We start from the raw sequence: 21605 nt of genomic DNA on the forward strand, positions 1-21605 counted from the left end.
TCATGTGTATATGTCTCCTTGTTTATTTTCTGGTTCCTGACGAGGAAGAACAGAGACTTTATCAATACTATTTATTAATTAACCTCGGGTAACAGACCCTGACACATAGTAGATGTCCAAAAAATACCTGTTTCTCTGAACACTAAGGTAGTGCTGTTGATAAAAGGAAACTATGTAACAAACAAAAACTATCTAACACATGGTAAGTACTAAATCAATGTTAGGTTTTCCTCCTTGGATGGGTTGGGAGAATGGCTGCTCTAAAGTGAAGAAAGACAATTGGGAAAGAAAGCAAGAAAGGGGACAGTCGCCCCAGGCTAGGTTGGTTGAGTTTCTGAGGTCTAGTTCTCTGCCTGGATACAGTGGATGCTTCACAGGAGGTGAAGGCTCAGGACGTTATTCTAGAATAGAACTTTCAGGAGATGGGGCCTTTTATTTTCATTTATTTATTTTTGTATAGAGGAAGAGGTAGATAGGTGTGTTTCAGATAAAAATGTGGCTATGTGTGATTCGGAGGAAAGGCATCTGGAGCAATAGCTCACAGAGGTCTTACGAATTCTTTAGAAAAGCTAAGGAGGAGGGAAAACCAAGTACCATTGCAGACTTTTAGAGGAGGTGCCTAGTCCGGCTATTTAGGGTCTTAAGCTGCCAAGAAGGCTCCTATCAGGGTTGGATGAACAGAGATGGAGGATCCAGACCCAGTTGTTCCCCATCCTATTTCGGCCCACATTCAACGGGGATCCAGGTAAATTTGCGTATGAAGAAAGGCTTCTGATTTGATGACCTAATTCTTGTCTACCCCCAGCATTTTATATGTGAGATGACGGAGGTCCCAAGGCTTAAACAGAGAAGCTGGGACAAAATACTAATTGCCAATGGGAGGTTCTTTCCACTGCCCCATACTCAAAAGTGACGGGGCTTGAATTTCATTGACATGTGCCCTAGGTCTAACACCCCAGGGGCTCCAGGGCAAGGCAGCTGGATTCCAGGCTCCTGGGTGGCTCATAACACCAAAAAAAGTTTCAGCAAAGAGGCACAGGCTTAATAACCTCAATCCAAGACCTGTGGATGTACAGCTGCCATGTTGCCTTGAACGGCTCCTATGGTATGTGCCCCGAGAATGGCTGGGCTGGATCCTCCCCCACCCCGTTCTTGGGATGCCCATGTCAGAGAGATGCATCCCAGTGCTTGAGGCCTTGATGAAGGTGGCAGACAGACAGACAGACAGACAGAATCACACTTTCTAGGGGTCCTAGGCTTCTGACTTTACCTTGAGGAGAACCTGAGACTGGAGACAGCATCTTCTCCAGCTTCAAACACCCAGAGCTTCTGAGATGGGTTGGGCTACGGAGGTTCAGACCGGCTCCACAGAACTGAGGCATGTCATTAATTTTTTATTGTGTATTCAAAGTTCAGTTATTAGTTTTAAGATGTAAGATTTCCCTCAATATATAATTTATATAAACATGTACAGAATGCACAAATACAAACATACGTGTAATTTATCAATGTTTATCAATAAATAGAATTTATCAATTAAAAAAACACAAGTCTATGTAGGCTCCTGTTTTCCCCAGAACACATTACTGGGAACTGTATCAAAAAAGTATATTACCATAAAGCCAAGGGGGCTTTTCATAGAAACAAATTAGAATCGAGGATCTTAGTACCTTCAAAGCTTAAGCTTCAAATAAATCGTAGGTATAACTAACAATTGTATAAAACCAAACATAACAACCATTATTAAAATGTGTAATCCTTTGAATTATATAATTAAGTTCCATGTTCTATATAATGGGAACATATGTCCTTTACACGCTGATTACACAAGGGGACTCAGTGCGTTATAACCTGTACAAGTGGCCCCACTTGTAATTCTACTTTATTAAAAATGTAAACAAAATAAGGTGCTAGCTAAATAACATTAAACTATAATTAACATTTACATAGACTGTCAGATTAGGAAAAAATCTCAAATGTTATTTCATACAGTATCTTAGCAGACTCACAACATTCTTGTCAGCTGGTCATTCATAGTTTGGTCCAAGTTTGAGGTTTTTTTCATGGAATTTATATATATGTTGAATTTACAGGGTAGGGATAATTTTGATGACCCTTTTTCTCCAAATAAGTGTTTACATGGCAAAAAAGGCATTTGAATTTATTCCATGTGACTTTGAAGTTACATGAAGTTAGACTCATTCTTACCAGAATTAGTCCCCTTTTCTCTCTCCCCACTCCTTTACTTCAAGACCAACAAAAGCCCTTCAAACAAGAGGGTTTGTAATGTATAAATTTGCAAGGTTGTTTTGTGTGTGTTGCACAACCTGGAGTCACCAAATGAGGAGAATGGATTTGGAAGAGTGGACCCCCAAAAGGTGTTCCCTCAGCATTGTTTTTCAACATAGAAAGCTCATTCTCTAAGCTGGTTCACTTCTTCTTGGTGAAGAAATTCTTAGTGCATCCAAAGCAAGCCAAAGTAATAATAAACATACAGAAGGGCATTTTATGATTTACAGAACGTTTTCACGAAAATCATTTATTGCTGCTACAGCTTTGTGAAGCAGACAGGAGAGAGTCTCTCAGAGGCCAGAGAGGTCCCGCTGTTACTTGAGGGTCACACAATAAGTCAGCCATCCGCTCAGTGCACATGCTGCTTCTCTGCTGCCCCCACCCCGACCGCATGCGCACAAAGGCAGTGGGCAGCATGGGCAGCCATCAGAGTAGGTAGTTTGGGTCTCATCGCCACATTCGTGGCTTTGGGACTCAGAACCTTGCTGCTCCCTCTTTTGTATTAGAAAAGGATCATCCTTAAAATGGTGGATGCCTGCCAAGCCCCAATCTAATAGTGGCAGAGGATGGTGACTTGAAAAAGCAAAGGGGATTGGTCCTGCCAGAGTGAAGGTGCAAGGTAGGACTAAAATAAACTTTCTTCATGTTTGAGGAGAACAGCTCCCTGGTTGAATCTGCTCCACTGACCAGCGAGGGCCCCAGGCTTCTGAAGCATTTCGGCGTGCTGCAGTATTTCTCAATAGCATTCAGGAGTTCTACATAACATTAATCTTTAAAGGCTTTTACCCTTCCCTAAGGCATGACTTTCTCTCCAGTAAATTAAGTCTTCACAGGACAGAGGATTTTTTGTGGGCTTTTTTTTTTTTTTTTTTTTTTGCATTTGGCTGGTTTCTGGGCAATCTTTTCTTCCTCATTCCAAAGTCTCTTTCCCGTCTGGTTTGATTCCAGAACTAAAGTAAACATCAACAGAAATGGCAGCTGATATTTCTTAAGCAGCGGGAACAAAGTGAGTATGAGAAAGTCCTGAGATGCTATCAAATCACAGCCAAGATCAAAGTGAAAACCTCCCATGGTTCTGCGAGGTGATGGTGTTTCCTTCCCTGGGCTCTTCACTCGGGCAACCCACAAGAGCCGTGGACTCAGCTTTGAATGAAGGACATCCAGGTTAATCTGAGGGGCAAAGCTGGCAAGGTCAAGGGTCTAGAAGGCCCAAATGAGGCAGCTAGTTTCTTTGAAACAGTCAAAAGGCAGGCTGGCCATGGCTTTTCGAGGTAGCAGACAGCTGCAGCAGCATCCCATTGTCCTGGAAACGGAGAGGAATCTTAGAGATCCCCTAGTCTCAACTTCAGTTGACATAGGTAGAAAGTGGGGTACAGGGAGGGAAGGGCTGGATCAAGATTTCACAGCATGTTAGGCGTAGAGCCAGGGCTAGAATTCGGGTCCTCCAAGTTTTCCAGCCCCAGTACTGCTTGGTCCTACCTCCTCCACCGGGGGACTGCAGTGAGTGACAGGTCTCGGCACTGTGAGCTCTCAACAGTTCTCTCCTTTGGGAGCGACAGGGCCTGATTCCAGGATTATAAACTGGTACAGTGGTCCTCACCACAAGCTCATGGGAAAGATTCCGAAGTCTTTTCATAAACACTACGATAGCGCTGGCCCTGCCCAAGTCTCCCTACAAGAAGATGCTGTGCTAGTTCAAGAGGAAGGAGGGCATCTCGGAACACAAGGGCCTGAGGCCATGGCGCTGGGAGGGAGCTGTCTTCTGTTTCCCTCCAAGGTTGCTGCAGAGACCGTTTTCCTCGGGTATATCTTTGCCCCAGTTTCTTCCTTGGTAAATAAATGGAGCATGTCCCGAAGAGAAGGATATAAGGAACAGCCAGTGGAAGTCTGTGACTGACACAAGGGCTGGTCAGAAAGACACACCTTTGGACCCAGACACCAGGAGGGAAGGATGCTAGTGTCAGGCACAGAACAGGACAGAGATGAGACAGTGAGTCGTTTGAACATAGCTGTGAACGAGCAAGAAATGTGTGCTTTTGGAACAAGACTCTGACCAAGACAAAGAGAATGTGTTTTGACAGTGTCTGTAAGGAGGCACAGCAAAGAAGGCATAGTTAGGGACATCTATGACTGAGATAGGACACGGTGAATGATCCTGTTTGGAACATGAGTGAGACCAACTAGGCACAGGAAGGGGACAGACTGGGAACAACAGACAGTGTGAGGCAAGGGCGAGATGCCAGGAAGAGGGAGTTCTGGGAAATGAAACATCCCTTCATGGGAGGACTCTCTGGAGGAGAACCCCGAGTGAACAACCGGGCTGTCCTGTCCCCTGACTCTCACAAACGCCGCCTGCTGCAATCCCGGAGGAAAGCCCTGGTGGGCATGGTGCCTGTCCCGACGGATGGAATGCTCCAGTGAAGAGAATACCAGGTGCAGTCATGCACAAACAGCAGCTTAGGACCTGGCCCTCTCTTGGAGGGATGGCTGTCTTCTGAGTCACTGCCCCAGGGGCCTAAGTGTCACTAGGCTGAGCAGCCACCAAAGGAGAAGTTGCTGGGGGGTGGCACTGACTCTCCCATTGGCCACCACACTCCACTGCGTCCCTGGAGAGGGGAGAAGATCATAGAACCTCAGTATTGGAGCGATGTCACAGAGGATCTCGTGAAAGAGCCCACCCAGTGCAGGAAAGCCCTGTGCCACGCAGATGGGTGGATGTATAGACTCTACTTGAGAATCTCCATGACCAGCCGGGCCATATTATTTTTCAGCAACTTTATTGAAAGGGCTTGCTATTGTTATTAGAAAGAACTCATTATTAATGTTCAGCCAAAATCTGCCTTCCTAGTGGAACTACTGTGCCCTCCAGGCCCACTTAAAATTTTTCCCTCTACTAATTAGATCCTCCAAGTTTTCTCTCTCCAGGCAACACATTTCCATTTTCTTTAATAGTTCATTATATATTATGGTTTCCAGATAGTTGCCCATAATGGGTGCTGTCCTCTGAACACAATCCTTATTACGATTATCTCTCTTGAAGTAGGGTGCCAGGAAAGAACACAAATCTACACAGTGAGCCTGACCTATTATGCACTTTTCATCATCGATTTAGTTTACTTCTATGAATACTGTCAACATTAAGTTCATTTCTGACAATGCTAATATGCTATTGGCTTATATTGAGTTTGTTGCCAACTTGTCTTTTTTTGATACAAATAGTTGTGAATTCCTGTGGTTGGTTCTTCACTACATTGGTGCAGTTTATGTTGTTTGTTTGTTTACTTGAGCCAAACTAGGGCATATTACATTTGTTTCAGCTAAATTTCATTTTACTGGCTTGGTATCATTTTAGTTAATTGAGAGTATTCTAAATTGTAGCAATTTCAACATTCAAGATGTGATTGTTTAGCACCAGCTAGACGTAGACTTGAAGGATTTTACAAGCACACAGGAGGTTAGATAATCCATTGCTGCCTAGATTTTTCAGTTTACCGTCATCTGCCTCTTTGGTCTTCAGTCAAGATAAAAACTGTTGATTAGCACGGGGCTAACACAGAGAATTATGGCACACCACCACAGACTGCCTTCCCAGCAAACAGGTGACAGTCTGTACCTGGAATGGACCTACCCACGGAAGGCTTTGCCCAATGCCTTGCTGAAATGTCTCTGCCAAGCAGTAAATCTGTCCTAATAGATAATGAAATTAGTTGGCCTGAATTATTTTTTTAATGAAACAATACTGACTCTTGCTCACAAATCTTTTCTGTTATAACTGTCTTAGAATTTTGGTAAGTTGTATTTCAAGCTATGAGTCTATAGTTTCCAGAGTCTAGTTTAGTCTCTCTTTAAGAACTGGGACAACGTTTACTGGTCTCCGGGCTGCCATCATTTCCCTAATCCTCGAAAGAGCACCAGTCAGAGGTTTTATCAACCAGTTCCTTTAATCCCCTGAGATACAATACAGCTCGGCTCAGCGACAGTTAAATGTTTTCCATCAATCCCGGACAGCAACTTTTTCCCCATAATATTCTCTTTTTTTACCGGTTGGAAGATTATTCTTGGTGCAGCAAAATATGCGAGATTTCTTCCCCAAATAACGAGATCTAACTATTTCTGGGTTTGCTGTTTGCTCTGAACATAGCTTTTGACTCATCCTTAGTTATACATTCCTTCTTCCAGATTCTCCACGTGCCATTTTCAAGTATAAACTCACTAGACAACTCAAGATGAGGCCTTGTGTCTTTATATACCCCCCACAACATTTTTATCTGTCTTATTCATTGAACATATTTATTGAGAGAAAAAGAAGGAATAGAAAGGGTTTCTCATTTCTCATGAGCCAAATTCCCTTCGCATTGTACTTATTGTTATAATTATTGGTAACAATAAAAACAACCACTCACGAGGGCAGTGCTTATGTGCCAGGCACTGGACTAAGTGTGTTATATGCATAAATACGTGTATTTTTATAGCCATTTAACAGACAAGGAAACTGAGTTTCAGAGAGTTTTGATGATTTGTCCAAGTTCACTCAGTTAATAAATGGCAGGATCAGACCTTCTATTTAGGTCACTGTTGATATCAAAGTCTGTGCTCTTCACCGTCTGGATATACTGTCACTTAGCTTCCTGAGAACTACCCCTGCTAGGTCTGGTATTCAGGCACTGCTGTCTCTAACACTTCCCTCTCCCACTATGATGGACTCAAGGTTAAAAGGAGTATGTACAAGGGTCCATATTTCATTTATTCTACCTATGGGAAGCTTACAGTGTGATGTCGCTCCCCCTTTTACTGAAACAGTGTGACTGGGGTGCTAACACAATACTCTCCTGCTATCCCCTTCCGCCCACCAAAGGAGAATCTTTCCCAAGTGGCATGTATATTTTCTGCGATGCAGAACTGGGGAGACTAGATGGAAAAGGAAAAAAACAACAACAACACAAAAACCTGCAAAGGAGGGAGAAAAGTAGGGAAGACAGAGTCAGAGAGAAAGGCTAGGTGAATAAATGTAACAAAGAATGAGGAAAGAGGATTGAGACACGGCAGAAAGATGGAGCTAAAGAGAGCCACAGAGTTAGGTGTGTGGAAGGCTCCAGAGCTGTTGAGGAGAATGGAAGAGGTCCTCTGAGAGATGTTTCCAAAGATTGTATTGGCTCTCTCATGCCGTCTTTCCAGAAATTCAAGTAGAGACTGAGATTACTGTGGAATTATTGTTGGATGGATGCCTGCTGTCATTCCATTTTATTCAGGATACATCAATATAAGCCCTTGCCAAAGACTAGAGTCATGGAGAAAGAAGGACAATGATCCCCATCTAACTCCTTGGAGGACTCATAACCAACTCACTCTTTGCAGGGCAAATGGGGCATTGAGAACAATGACAGGGTGATCTTGCATTCTGGTTGGCCCGCATCAGTCTCAGTTTATGCTATTGTACTGATCTCATTGTTAACAGTTAGCAGTTTAAAGTCATCTGCCTTTTAGGTCTTCGTTCAAGATACAAAATTATGGTGCAATATGCTGCACCCCAAAAGACCTCCTTCCAGTGCAATAGATCACACGCAGTGGACATGGCTTTAACACTCAGCGAGCCCCTTTCACTTCCAACTACAAGGTCACCCTACTAACTTAGCAAAGGAAGCAGCTGAGTGCTGTCATGTGAGTAGTCAACCAGGGGACAGGGACCTGAGCTCTAATGCCTTTTGAGCCTCCATCCATGCCTGATTCTTATGACTTTGTCCCTTTCCTGTGCCTCACTTTCCCATTTTTTAAATGAGGAGGAGGATTATCTATAAGATCCTTTGCAGCTCTGACATTCTGATTCTATGAGTAGCAGAGATGGTGGGTGACAGATACAGACCTTCTGATTGGGCACCAGCTGTGTGTAGGACTGTTCTCCAAAGCTGTGGGTAATTGCTTCGATTTTGGCTTTTAATATTCTATTGTTAGTATCTGATACTTTATATTCTGTGTGGAGGGAAGAGGTTTCACTGGAAAAACAAGGGGGATGATATTTGGATTTGGATTCAAGATCCTGAAAAACCTTAATTTCTGAATCTGTGAAATTACATTGCAAAACTGTTGAATGTATCTGGGTAGGGTAGGATGGTGGGGGAGGGGGCTGATATGTCACAACTTAAAATGCAGCGAGATCACAACTATCTCTCCTCAACCATATGCTTGATCAGAAACATTGGCAGAGTTGCTCAAAATCTCTGATGCAAAACATCATTAAAAAAAGAATCTCCGATATTTTAACAGAAATTTTAAAATGCAGTTTCTTGTTTTAATAGTTTTTTAGTAGAAGTCCTCTACAATTTATGAAGCATTTTTTATATCTTTTTCCACATTTAATCATCAACACAAATCTTTAAGGAAGAAGGGTACAGAATATTATTCCAATTTTAGAAGAGGAAGGAGGTCAGTGTCGGGGTATGAATTGATTGATGGCTAGGGGCGGATTCAGTGCTATAAACCAGGCATTCTGCTTCTCAAACCAGGAATTCAGTCCATTGGGAAACATGGAAATCATTTGGGTGGTGGGAAGAGTTCTGTGATGAAATTTAGGATTAACAACTGATGAAATAAATTACCTGTCTTCCAGAATAATAGGAAAAAGGAGGAGGAGGAGGAGGAAGAAGAAGAGAAGGAGGAAGAGGAGGAGGAGGAAGAGGAGAAGGAGAAAGAGGAAGAGGAGGAGGAAGTGGAGGAAAAAGAGGAGGAAGAGGAGGAGGAAGAGGGAAGGAGGAGGAGAAAAGAAGAATCACTAGTGCAGTCATCTTTCACAAAGTGGTCAGAGACTGTGTGTACCAGAATTATCTTGGGCACCTACAACAAATACAGATTCCCAGTGTCCACAGCAGACCTCTGACAGCAGGCTGAGGAGAGCAGCAGGGAGAGCAGAAATCTGCACATTTAAAAAGTGTTCTCAGATGATTCCTATGTACGTGGGAGTGTGAGATCCCCTGAGAAGGTGGCTATCCAGTCGTCCTACTCATACCTGAGGCAGAGCTCAGACCCAGAGACTTCGGCAGCAGCAAAGAGAAAGTACCGGAGAGTGGCGAGGGCCAGAGCTGGAAGTATGAGGCACTCAGTGATGCCCCACAAGGGCTCGGCACGGAAACACTGAAACGCAGGCAAACAGTGCATTGTAGCAAAGTGGACAAGGGGATATTCATTGGTTTTCATGACATTGAGGATGAATACACGAGAAAAGACTTGGTGATGAATCATGAATATGAGAAAGCAAAAATGCAAGATTCACAAGCAATGTATTTTTAGGTGTTCGTTATGTGATGAAAAAATAGAATGCTTGGGTACAATAAGCTAATAAAAACTAACTGAATTGTCTATAAACAGTGAGCCTACACGCTAAGTTATCAGTAAGTTACATTGCTCAAAAGGCAATGCCCTCGGTCAGTTTATTTATCTTTAGATTCACTATCAACCAGAATAGAACTGACTCTGGGCAATGAAGTATTTCCCAAACATGGGATGTGATCTACAGGTGATATGCCAACCAATGGGCACAACATTAAATAATGTGAGTCATAGAAGGGGATTCAATATTTCTTTCACTCTTTCTGATTATTTTATTTTATTGTTATTTTAAAATCTTTTTTAGCTTATGGTTTTTAAAATTTATTTTTCAGTTACAGTTGACAATATTATATTAGTTACAATATATATTAGTTTCAACTGTACAACCTAGAGATTTGACATTTATAGACCTGATTGCGGTGATGTTTCTGCTTATTTTAAAGAGAAAGACTCAGTGTGGCCCCACTCTGGCTTTGACAAGTCTCTAATACCTAACGAATGGAGAACAGGTCTCAGGCTCAGAGAAAGTAATAGGATCAAATCAAACTTAATAATAGTAACTTACACAAATAATAATTTGCTTTGCCTTCACTGCATTTATTTTTAAATCATCTTCTCTATATGGTTTTGCATTTAAGGTCATGATACAGAGTTTCCTTATATATTCATTCAGAGTAAGAATGTGTTAAAGGACAAATAATAAGTTTATAATATGCTGATGTGGTAAAAATTGTGAAGGTAGCAGGCAAGTGACAAAAGCCCCTATCAGAGAGATGAGAAAATGGAATTGCAGAGACCATGTCGTGGCAAGGATACAAAAGCAACACATCCATAGGGCGGAAGCTATGGGACCCTACGCCAGGGCTCTTTCTGCTATTTTGTGCTACTTGCAGAAAGGATCCCAAACAGCTGAGTGTGTACAGTTTGGAATGCCTAACCTTGTGGCCTCGGGACAAAATGTGGCTCCTTAAGTCGAAGCCTCAGAAAGGTCCATGTTTCAACCCTCCAAAGTGCAAGATCAAATCAGTGGTCATAGCTGATTCTAATACCAGTGCAACTGCTTTCTTACTTCTCAATATGCACGTGCAACTAAGGTCAAATCGATCTCCTTGTGAGATTTTTTTCCTATTGTCTACCACCGTTCCTAAATGACGAAAGATTGGAACTTTGAGTCTTTGGGGGATCAGACGGTCTGCCTGCTTTTTCTGCTTAACTATGTCTATATGATAGAACCTAAAAATATGTAGGAGAAAATGCCTTAAAAGCATGGATCCATAACAAAAACAGCCAATATTTACTGAGTGTTTATTGTGTGCCAATTGCTGTGCTAAGCAAATCGCGCAGTAGCTCATATAATTTTCACAACAATCCTACCATATAGGTTTTATTATGTGCAGGTTGAGTGGAATGAGCCCTAATAACTTGCCAAGTCAAACATACACGGAGACTGGAGGGTGTGTCAGGTGCATGAAAGTACTTACGATCCTACAGCTTCCAAGAGAAGGAGAAGCAGGTGGTAAGAGAGCCCAGAGGAGAAAGGGATTAGTTATTACTCGAAGATCGAGGGGGCAGGGATCAGGAAAGTTTAGAGAGCTCGTATTGGAACCATGCCTTAGAGAATGAGTTGGCTTATACCAGGCAGGAAAGTCAGAAAGAGCATTTGAGGCAGCAGAAATAATTCAGAGGCAGGATAATTCACTATTTATTTGGGGAACATGGACCAATCTTGCATGCTGATTGCACAGGGAGTTGAGCTGGGGAAGAGTTGAAGGAAATGAGCTGGAAAACCAGACTGGGTCAGGCAAGATGGACTTTATATGCCTTCACCATCTTCCTACCACAAGTCACACTATGTTGCTCAAGGTTATTTTACTACAACTCAATCCAGCTAGCATTTACAGTTTAAAATCCCACGTGCCTGTCTGGCCTTTCCATCCTCTTGAATAATACATGTGAAATAGCTTCTCTCTCCATGATTATATTGTATACATAGTCCCAAAATAAAATCAGAGGTACAAAAAAATTATAATGTGCCACCCTGTCAGGGAATGGTCACTCTAAAATCACCAAATATGTGAATAGCCATGAATCCAATCTTACAACCCCGTCTTTTGGAAAGCCATGGACTGAGCTGGACTGAATGCAGAGGAGATTACATTTATTGCATTTATTTTTAAATCATCTTCTGGGCAGTCTGACTCTGTGTGTGTGTGTGTGGGTAAGGGGTGTCCACAAGAATAGAGCCTGAACCATCAGAATGAAGTGAGATGGTAAAATCTTGACTGTGAACTCCTTGATAGCAGGGATCTTGCTTGTCTATATCCCTGTTGTATCCCACTTTCTAGAACAGAACCTGGACCATATTAGTCATGTAATAAAAAGGTAATGGATGAATGAGTAAATGAGAATGTGGGCTAGGAATTCTGAGACTTGGATTCTGATCTTTGTTCTTTTGCTGATATACCAGCATGATCTTAAGCAAACATCTTAAGCCTTTGAGGCTCAATTTTCTTGTCTGTAAACTACTGGGTTCAGCAGTCTATTTCGACTTATTCCTAACAAGACTTTAACAAATAACCCCATGGAGGGGCCATAGCATGTGCTAGCAGGATGGGGTCAATGGTCATGATTCTGTGCACACACACCCCCTTTGAACATCTGTTTTGATCAAAGCAGTTCTACTTCTATTGTTCAGAGTTCCACGTAAGAGTCTATTGGAACAAAACAATTCTACACCTCAAAAAAAAAAAGTTTAAGAACCACTGGACTGCTAGAGTTATTACCACTTCTAGCTATAAAACTCTAAGCTTTGATGGTGCTAAGATACAGGGAAGTAAAATTTAATCTAATTTTGCAACAACTACGGCTATTCAAACAATAGACTGTCTTGCCTTGGATAACAAAGAGCTACCCCTCATTGGGAGGAAAGATAGACAACTACCTACCAGATAAGTTGTAGAAGAGATAACTGCATTGGTGGGGATATTTGACCAGGTCACTTCTGAAGCCCTTCCCATGCCTAAGAATCAAAAGTTCTGCATTTTTTCAAGAGTTTTCAATGAACTGACAAGGAGCATAGTTTAGTGGCTAACAACAAGGGCTCTGAAATCAGATGAACATGGATTAGAATCCTGGCCCTACAACTAATCAGATATAAAACATTGACCAAATCATTTAATCTCTCTGAGTCTCAGTTTCCTCATCAGTAAAATGGGAATCATAACACCTGCTCCACAGAGTATATTAAGATTCAATGAAATGACATATGGAATGCACCTAGCTTGATGCCTGGTGTATAAACCAGTGCTCAGTAAATGGTTGATGCTAAGCTGAAGATGAGGAAGGTGAAGGTGGTAATGTCTGGACCAGGAAACCAAAGCCAAATTATTCCTAAAACAACTAGTTACTATACATGATAATCAGATATTTATGTACATATATGTGTGTATACCTATGTATGTATATATATATAGTATATGAGTGTGTATTCATATATACATATTCCTTTCCCCAAAGTCCTTAAAGTATCCATAAATAGAGGAAAAAATTTCATTATACCAGCTTGCAAAGGAAATAAAAGTCATAAAAGGATAAAAGAAACATAAGCAGGCACCAAATATGTTTGTTAGGTTTATCAAAATATAGATTCACCCATTTCTTAGAGAATAAAAACCTCTTCAAGAACAATTCTAACTGTGAAATATTTCGAAGAATCTTGTTAAAAATAACCTAAAATAGTCATGGAAATGAGAAAAGACAGTTCTGAAATCATTTCATGAAAAGCAAGTTCTTAGCTCTTTGGTTGACGATAACCCAGAACACACTCAGTTGGTTTGTTTCTAGAACTAGAGCCATTCTATTGGGTTTCCTCGCTCAGGGGTTGAAGATGATTTCCCAATAGGATAGCAGCTAGAACCTTCTGGATCTCTCCTTCTCCACAGTCCCCCGATCCTTACAATTAAAGTACTTTCCCCTTCTCCTTCTAAATTAATTACTCAGGAACTATCCTGTCCCTTATTATGGTGATTTTGACACCAAACATTTCCTTTCAGAGCCTGTGCTGACAATGAACCAGTGTTCCAGGAATAGAAGCCTATACTTACCTGTGTTCCTGACATTTTGCTTTTAAAATATGATGAGGAGGACAATGAGAACACACTTTATCAATAACTTATGTGTTCCAGGCTCTATAAGTATAGGTAACCCCCATATGACACGGTTGTTAGGTTCCTAAAAAATGCTGTGTTATGTGAATCCATGTTATACGAAACAAAGAACTAGTACAAAAAAGAGGGTTAAGTTCCAAAATTTTTTTTTAAATACAATTATATTTTTATAATTAAGAGAACTATCTTTGTTAAAGCAATTTTCACCAAAAGTATAACATTAATGTGTATTAAATAATGTTTCTTCGTCATCACTACTAAGCACCATTAACCGAGTCTGTTTTCTTTTTGACAAGGTATCTTCATTCTCTGAACTTAATACTCCACAAACAAAATGGATTTAAAATTCTAATAAATTTTAAAATTCTGCAGTCAAATCTGATACGACATGCACACTTGAATGAAAAATTTCAAATATCTATTGCTTTTAAAAGCTCTTATTATGCTCCGTGTTGTTCGTGGATTTCTCTAATTCTCAAACTGTGTTAGAGTGAAACCGTGTTCTAGGATGCCATGTTGTACGAGGGTTTCCCCCAATTCTCGAACCGTGTTAGAGCGAAGCCATGTTATAGAAGTGCCGTGTTATACGGGGGTTACCTGTACAATATTTCACACAACCCCGACAACAGTCTTATGAGGCAAGAACCAGCTTTACCTCTCTTTTGCACAGGAAGAAACCTAGGCACTGAGAGGTCAAGTAACTTGCCCAGGATTACACAGACTCAAAGTGGTAGGGCCTGAAGTCACACTGAGGTCCATCAAATACCAAGTCCTATGCTGCTGGCCATAACACTAAACTGCTTCACCAGTCCACTGCTTCCTCCCGGACTGGTATCCTGCCTTGTTCTTTCCCCAGCCTGAAGGCCTGGTCCTAACTCTCTCTCTGTGAAAAGGGAAGACCGTGAAAACCAGACCGAGGGCATGTTTCTTAATCCCAACCCAGGGCTTCGTCTCCCTACAAATCATTAAATAGCAATTCTGTTCATAGTAAGGCCTCAAACAACAGAAAGTTATCCTGATGGCTAGATATGACAATATTTTCCTCAAACGGAATCTCAGGCATCAAATCGGCTGTGTACCACAGAGCATCCATAGAGGCTGAGGAGGTAGTTCTTGCTTAGATGTGTCTACATTTCCTACCAGCCACAGGCTGCCAGACGAATCATAAAACAAAACAAAAATAGACCCTGAAATTGACAGTATCACCTCTGCCACATCTCTTCTCACTGTGATCTTTCCAGAAGCTCTAGCTTCAACTGTTATGCCGGCTGAAGTGGGTTTTGTTCTCTCATGCACTATGGGAGGACCACCGCGGTTCTGTGACCCACACAATCACAAAGGAAGGGTCTGAGACCATCTCCTTCCATCTCCCGGCCCTTCCTCAGCAATGCTCACTAATGATCAGTCAATGCTTCAGTGACTGATGGTCAGTCAACACTTCTACGTGACTGGTGGTCATCCGACTTTCTCCTTCTACTTTATTAGGAAGTCTCTAGGAAGACAATCCATTCCATTGTGTAGTAAAACATGTATTCTTAAAATCTCAATCCCTTGTCCCTATCTCTCTCCTTTCAGACCATGCAGAACAAGTCAAGTCCCTGTTTTCCACAACAGCCTTTATAGACATAAAAAAAATGGTTATGATCTGGATCTTCTTTAAACCCTAAGCTCAGCAGCCTCAGTTCCTGACATTGTTCTTCATGTCATGAATTCCACAAAGAAAATCCTGGTGTTAACCCTCTTCCGGACACACTCTAGTTTGTCGACATCCAATAGAAAAAGAAGCTTTACGACTCCCATGGGCCAAGCACCAGCATCATTGCATTGCGGACTACACACTCATGTACACGGGGGTGTGGTTTTTCTGGTGGCTCTCTTCGTGTGCTTTGGAGGCGATTCCTTCCTGAACAGCTGCTCTGACTAAATTGGGACGGCTGTGTCCCTGCCAAGTACATGCTGTAAGAGAACAAGCTCACAGAGCCTGCCTTGTGGAAAGGGCTTATCTGCAAGGTTATTGCCGGCACTCTAAACACAGAAATTCAGGGCCCTTCCTACCAGAAACAACACCAATTGCCTTCTACAGGGTTTTTTTTTTTTTTTCTCCTTTTCTTCTTATTTTGTCCTGGAAATGGATGTGGATTAAGAGGGGCCAAATGGTACAGGGGCTGCACTGAAGTGGGCAGATAAAATCATTTACACCTCCTGGCATTGTTCAAAAACCTCTCCTGCTGTCTGCTAGCAGTGGTGAGGAGGGTCTGTGTGGCAAAGCCCAGAAGATTCGTTGAAAGCAAGGCTTCTCAACCTCAGCACTATTTTGAAATTTGGGGCCAGACAATTTGTTGAGGGTAGGGGGTTATACCATGCATTTTCAGATGTTGAGCAGCATCCCTGCCCTCCATCAGTAGATGCCAGGCACCTCCACCAATGGTGACAACCAAAAATGACTCTAGACATGCAAAATGTGCCCTGGTAAACAAAATGGTCCCCAATTGAGAACCACTGGTTTAAACACACACTATCTCAGTTGTTTAAGACATGAAGCTAGGCCTACACTTGAAGCATTATCTACTTCAACTTCCCCATTTTATTGGTGCTGAGAGAGAGATGATGGCTGTTTGGTGATCATCTCTCCGAGATTAGAAGTAGGAGATTAGAAGACAGGCTTCTTTCTCTTTCTACTGCACCAGTAATTCTCAATTCTGCTGCCCATTAAGAGATCCTAAAACATGCATTTCTGGTTCCCACCTGCACCAATTAAAATAGAATCGCTACAAGTGCAACCCAAGCTTGGGATTGTTTAAGAGTCCCCAGGAGACTAGTGTATAGGCAGGATCGAGGGTCAGAGCACCACACCACACAGCTCCCATTCTGGAGCTTGGATAAAACACCTTGGGCATCTCTGAACTGTGTGTTGTTTGGGGATTTGCCCCGCATGGTGGCATGCACAATCCCTTTGTATTGTGGGCACCAATCTCAGAGGGCAGGCACACAGAACCTTAACACCCAAACAACAGGGGCACCTGCAGAGCCAAAGTGGGAAAAATACACACAGAATATACCCAACTTGTTTGATACACTTAGCATGTTTTATGTTGGGTCAAGGAATTGCCTACAGGTAATTTAAAAGCCAGAAGTCCCAATAACAGTCCCAACCATCCAGCACAGGGCATGATGTTCCCAGGAAACAAGCTTTTCCTCATGTTAGTTAAACAATTATTTATGCACAGTGTGATTCATTTAATTTAATTCATTTCTGGCTTTTCTTCTAGCAGAGGGAGCTCTGCCTTCCTTGTTTAAGGAGCAGTGTTTAGACCACAGAGATTTCTATCGACTCATTTATTAAGAAACGCTAATCAGGAAGCTGAGAAAATAGCTGGAGAAGGTTATTTAGCCAAGATATGAACGATGTTATGCATACAATTATAATACCAGCAATTGTAGCAGCTTCCGTTCATTGAGTGCTTTCTGTGTAACAGGAGCTGGGTTCAGCTCTGCACATACGTTATATCAGACTGAACCTTAACAAAAGCCTTAGGAGACAGGTTCTAATATTGTTCCCACTTTAGAGATGAGGAAACAGAGACTCGGAGATGTTTGGTCACATGCTGAAGAGTATGTCAATAGTAAATGACAGATCTCAGACAGGATGGAAACCCAGGTGTGCCAGACTCTAGAACCTACAAGCATTGTGCTACACAGGGTGGGAAGCCCCTTCGGTTACATACCAAAGTCTCCTTCCTCTAAGTCAGAGGCAGGGACTTTTCCTGGCAATATGTCTCAGTGGAGGGGATGATGTTTAGGCCCCAGCACTTTTGCCTGAAAGTGGGAATCCCGGAGGGCAGCTTAAGCCACTTGGTTTTTTGCAGGTACAAACAGCACTAACTTTTCTAATTCTGCGTATTCGGTGAGGCCAGTGGAGCTCTCCTGATATTGTTATTCTACTGTATTCCTGGCATGATCATAAACAAGAACATTGTTTTTTGAGAGGCTGCTTTAGGTGGAAATTGGGGCAGGCCTGGGGACAGGGCCAGCTTCACAGTTGTGTGACCAGTGCAGTCACACAGGAACCCAGAGCTTGCTTTAATGCTCTACTTGTTATTGCCTTGAAATTCTTCATAACTTTATTTTTGAACTTGTGAAGTCTGAAGGCACAATGGAGCATGCACATGAGCAGAGGTGATGTGTACAATATGTTCCTTGTTGTCCAATCACATTAGCTATGGCTCATGAGCATGGAATCCTGGCAGACCCACGATGCATAGTTTAGAAGACTCAAAGCAAATACACGGTAAACACATTATACATATGAAGCATTTTTCCTTTCTTCCATCGTCTGTTGGCAGCTTCTATAACATGCTTGCTTTGTATTCACTTTGAGTCTTGCCGAATTCCATGGGTTCACTAGAATTCTGGGCTCATGTTTCATGTCAACACATCTGTGACTTAGTAATTGGGAATGCTGTCAGCCCCGAGAGGCCATGTTTTCCATTTGATCCAGAACTTGCCAAATGCAGAAAGAAGGCAGTGATGTTCTAAGAAACAAGAACCACCAAGGAACCCTATCAAGTCTTTTCTTACTCGTGTTGCTTCCCTGTATTAGCCAAGCCCTTAGGCTAAACATACTGACATAGAAAGAAGGGATAAGAGGGCAACCATGGCTCCTTTCACTTTTAGTCCTTCTTTACTCATCAGTAAGCTGAAGGTAGACTGTTATCAGTATGTGTGTGTATCAATAAGTGAAATAAAAACAGTTACATTTGTTTTGTGCACTGTGTGCTAAAAACAAATATGTAAGCATGTCTGAACTACAAAATAAAATTTGTGCTAGTTGCAGAATTTGGGCGATTTCACATATAAGTTTAATGTTCCTATATTTGCATTTAAACCTGGCATTGCACAATATAAAGATGAATGATAGATTTATGCTAATAATCTACAATTCTATTTTATTTGCTGAGAGAGAGATGATGGCTGTTTGGTGATCATCTCCGAGATTAGAAGTAGGAGATTAGAAGACAGGCTTCTTTCTCTTTCTACTGCACCAGTAATTCTCAATTCTGCTGCCCATTAAGAGCTCCTAAAATATGCATTTCTGGTCCCCACCTGCACCAATTAAAATGGAATCTCTACAAGTGCAACCCAAGCTTGGGATTGTTTAAGAGTCCCCAGGTGACTAGTGTATAGGCAGGATAGAGGGTCAGAGCACCACACCACACAGCTCCCATTCTGGAGCTTGGATAAAACACCTTGGGCATCTCTGAACTGTGTGTTGTTTGGGGATTTGCCCCGCATGGTGGCATGCACAATCCCTCTGTATTGTGGGCACCAATCTCAGAGAGCAGGCACACAGAACCTTAACACCCAAACAACAGGGGCACCTGCAGAGCCAAAGTGGGAAAAATACACACAGAATATACCCAACTTGTTTGATACACTTAGCATGTTTTATGTTGGGTCAAGGAATTGCCTACAGGTAGTTTAAAAGCCAGAAGTCCCAATAACAGTCCCAACCATCCAGCACAGGGCATGATGTTCCCAGGAAACAAGCTTTTCCTCATGTTAGTTAAACAATTATTTATGCACAGTGTGATTCATTTAATTTAATTCATTTCTGGCTTTTCTTCTAGCAGAGGGAGCTCTGCCTTCCTTGTTTAAGGAGCAGTGTTTAGACCACAGAGATTTCTATCGACTCATTTATTAAGAAACGCTAATCAGGAAGCTGAGAAAATAGCTGGAGAAGGTTATTTAGCCAAGATATGAACGATGTTATGCATACAATTATAATACCAGCAATTGTAGCAGCTTCCGTTCATTGAGTGCTTTCTGTGTAACAGGAGCTGGGCTCAGCTCTGCACATACGTTATATCAGACTGAACCTTAACAAAAGCCTTAGGAGACAGGTTCTAATATTGTTCCCACTTTAGAGATGAGGAAACAGAGACTCGGAGATGTTTGGTCACATGCTGAAGAGTATGTCAATAGTAAATGACAGATCTCAGACAGGATAGAAACCCAGGTGTGCCAGACTCTAGAACCTACAAGCATTGTGCTACACAGGGTGGGAAGCCCCTTCGGTTACATACCAAAGTCTCCTTCCTCTAAGTCAGAGGCAGGGACTTTTCCTGGCAATATGTCTCAGTGGAGGGGATGATGTTTAGGCCCCAGCACTTTTGCCTGAAAGTGGGAATCCCGGAGGGCAGCTTAAGCCACTTGGTTTTTTGCAGGTACAAACAGCACTAACTTTTCTAATTCTGCGTATTCAGTGAGGCCAGTGGAGCTCTCCTGATGTTGTTATTCTACTGTATTCCTGGCATGATCATAAACAAGAACACTGTTTTTTGAGAGGCTGCTTTAGGTGGAAATTGGGGCAGGCCTGGGGACAGGGCCAGCTTCACAGTTGTGTGACCAGTGCAGTCACACAGGAACCCAGAGCTTGCTTTAATGCTCTACTTGTTATTGCCTGGAAATTCTTCATAACTTTATTTTTGAACTTGTGAAGTCTGAAGGCACAATGGAGCATGCACATGAGCAGAGGTGATGTGTACAATATGTTCCTTGTTGTCCAATCACATTAGCTATGGCTCATGAGCATGGAATCCTGGCAGACCCACGATGCATAGTTTAGAAGACTCAAAGCAAATACACGGTAAACACATTATACATATGAAGCATTTTTCCTTTCTTCCATCGTCTGTTGGCAGCTTCTATAACATGCTTGCTTTGTATTCACTTTGAGTCTTGCCGAATTCCATGGGTTCACTAGAATTCTGGGCTCATGTTTCATATCAACACATCTGTGACTTAGTAATTGGGAATGCTGTCAGCCCCGAGAGGCAAGGTCACCCTCATCCATCTTTGATTCACCCAGATTAAGTCTTTGGCTCAAAACAATCAGGTAAATGTTGAATCCAATTGCAACCTCCAAAGTTCAAGGTAAAGGCCAAAAAATGGCTTTCAAAATGTCAAACAACTTTCTAACATTAGCAGAATACTCCAAGGATCCAAAGTAAATCAAACCTAAATTATTTTTTCATCCACGATATTCCCCCAACCCACAGTGTGAAAACATTCATTTAAAAGGGGAATTCTGATGTGTTGAAATTAAAAGTTGGCAAGTGGTTTCACAGTGAAAAAAACAAAAACAACTATTCCAATTATGGCATTAATAAATATTTTCAAAGTAGTGAAAACTTATTTGGGTATATATCGTTCAGGGGAACAATAGGGCCTAGTAAAAGCATCTATTCATTCAACCAATAAATGTAATTAATTGATCAATATGGTACATTCTAGGGGAACTTTTAGGCATAACATCGATATGTTACCTGTGCTTATTACTGAGAGTCTGACTGGGGAGATAGATAGTAAACAAGAAGAGAGAAAATAAATACAATTATAAATTTTGATCATTGTTATTTATAAAGAAAACAAAGGGCAATAACCTGGAAGAACTTTTTTTCTTCTACAGCGTTTTGTGGGAGCTTCATTCTCATTGCCTCTTTCTCACTCTCCGTTTTTCTCTATCCTCGCATTTTCCTACTCTATTCCATATATAAATCTGAACATACTAGTCTTACACGTGGAAATGTCAAAGACAGGCTTACATAGCACATCCACTAGAACATCGGTTTCTTTATTATTGAGCTTTGGTTGATAAGAGCAAGTTGGAGGGAAAGTGTATAATGCCTCCTTCCAGAGAGAAGACTCCCATTGCTCCAAAGCTGTTCTGTGCAATAGAACTCTTTGTGGTGCTGGAAATATTCTACACTTGTGCTCTCTAATCCGATAGCCACCCCCAACATGGGGCTACTGAGCACTTGGAATGCA

General features: G+C 41.8%; 1 protein-coding gene across 8 annotated transcripts in view; it reads right to left on the reverse strand.

Annotated features, from left to right (window-relative positions):
• Positions 1 to 21605, reverse strand: part of HTR4 (5-hydroxytryptamine receptor 4) — a 154838-nt gene that overhangs the window by 26134 nt on the left and 107099 nt on the right. For 3 of the 8 annotated variants that reach the window (XM_019734364.2, XM_074313736.1, XM_074313737.1), the window contains exon 8: positions 1237 to 4898. The exons of 4 other annotated variants lie outside the window; for them this stretch is intronic. In XM_019734364.2, the coding sequence (XP_019589923.1) occupies positions 4808 to 4898 (91 nt within the window). In that variant the 3' untranslated portion in view covers positions 1237 to 4807. Of the gene's footprint in view, positions 1 to 1236; positions 4899 to 21605 lie in introns of those variants that run through there. One more of the 8 variants, XM_074313740.1, reaches the window with a different exon arrangement.

This window comes from Rhinolophus sinicus, linkage group LG10, assembly GCF_036562045.2.
Source record: "Rhinolophus sinicus isolate RSC01 linkage group LG10, ASM3656204v1, whole genome shotgun sequence".
NCBI lineage: Eukaryota > Metazoa > Chordata > Mammalia > Chiroptera > Rhinolophidae > Rhinolophus > Rhinolophus sinicus.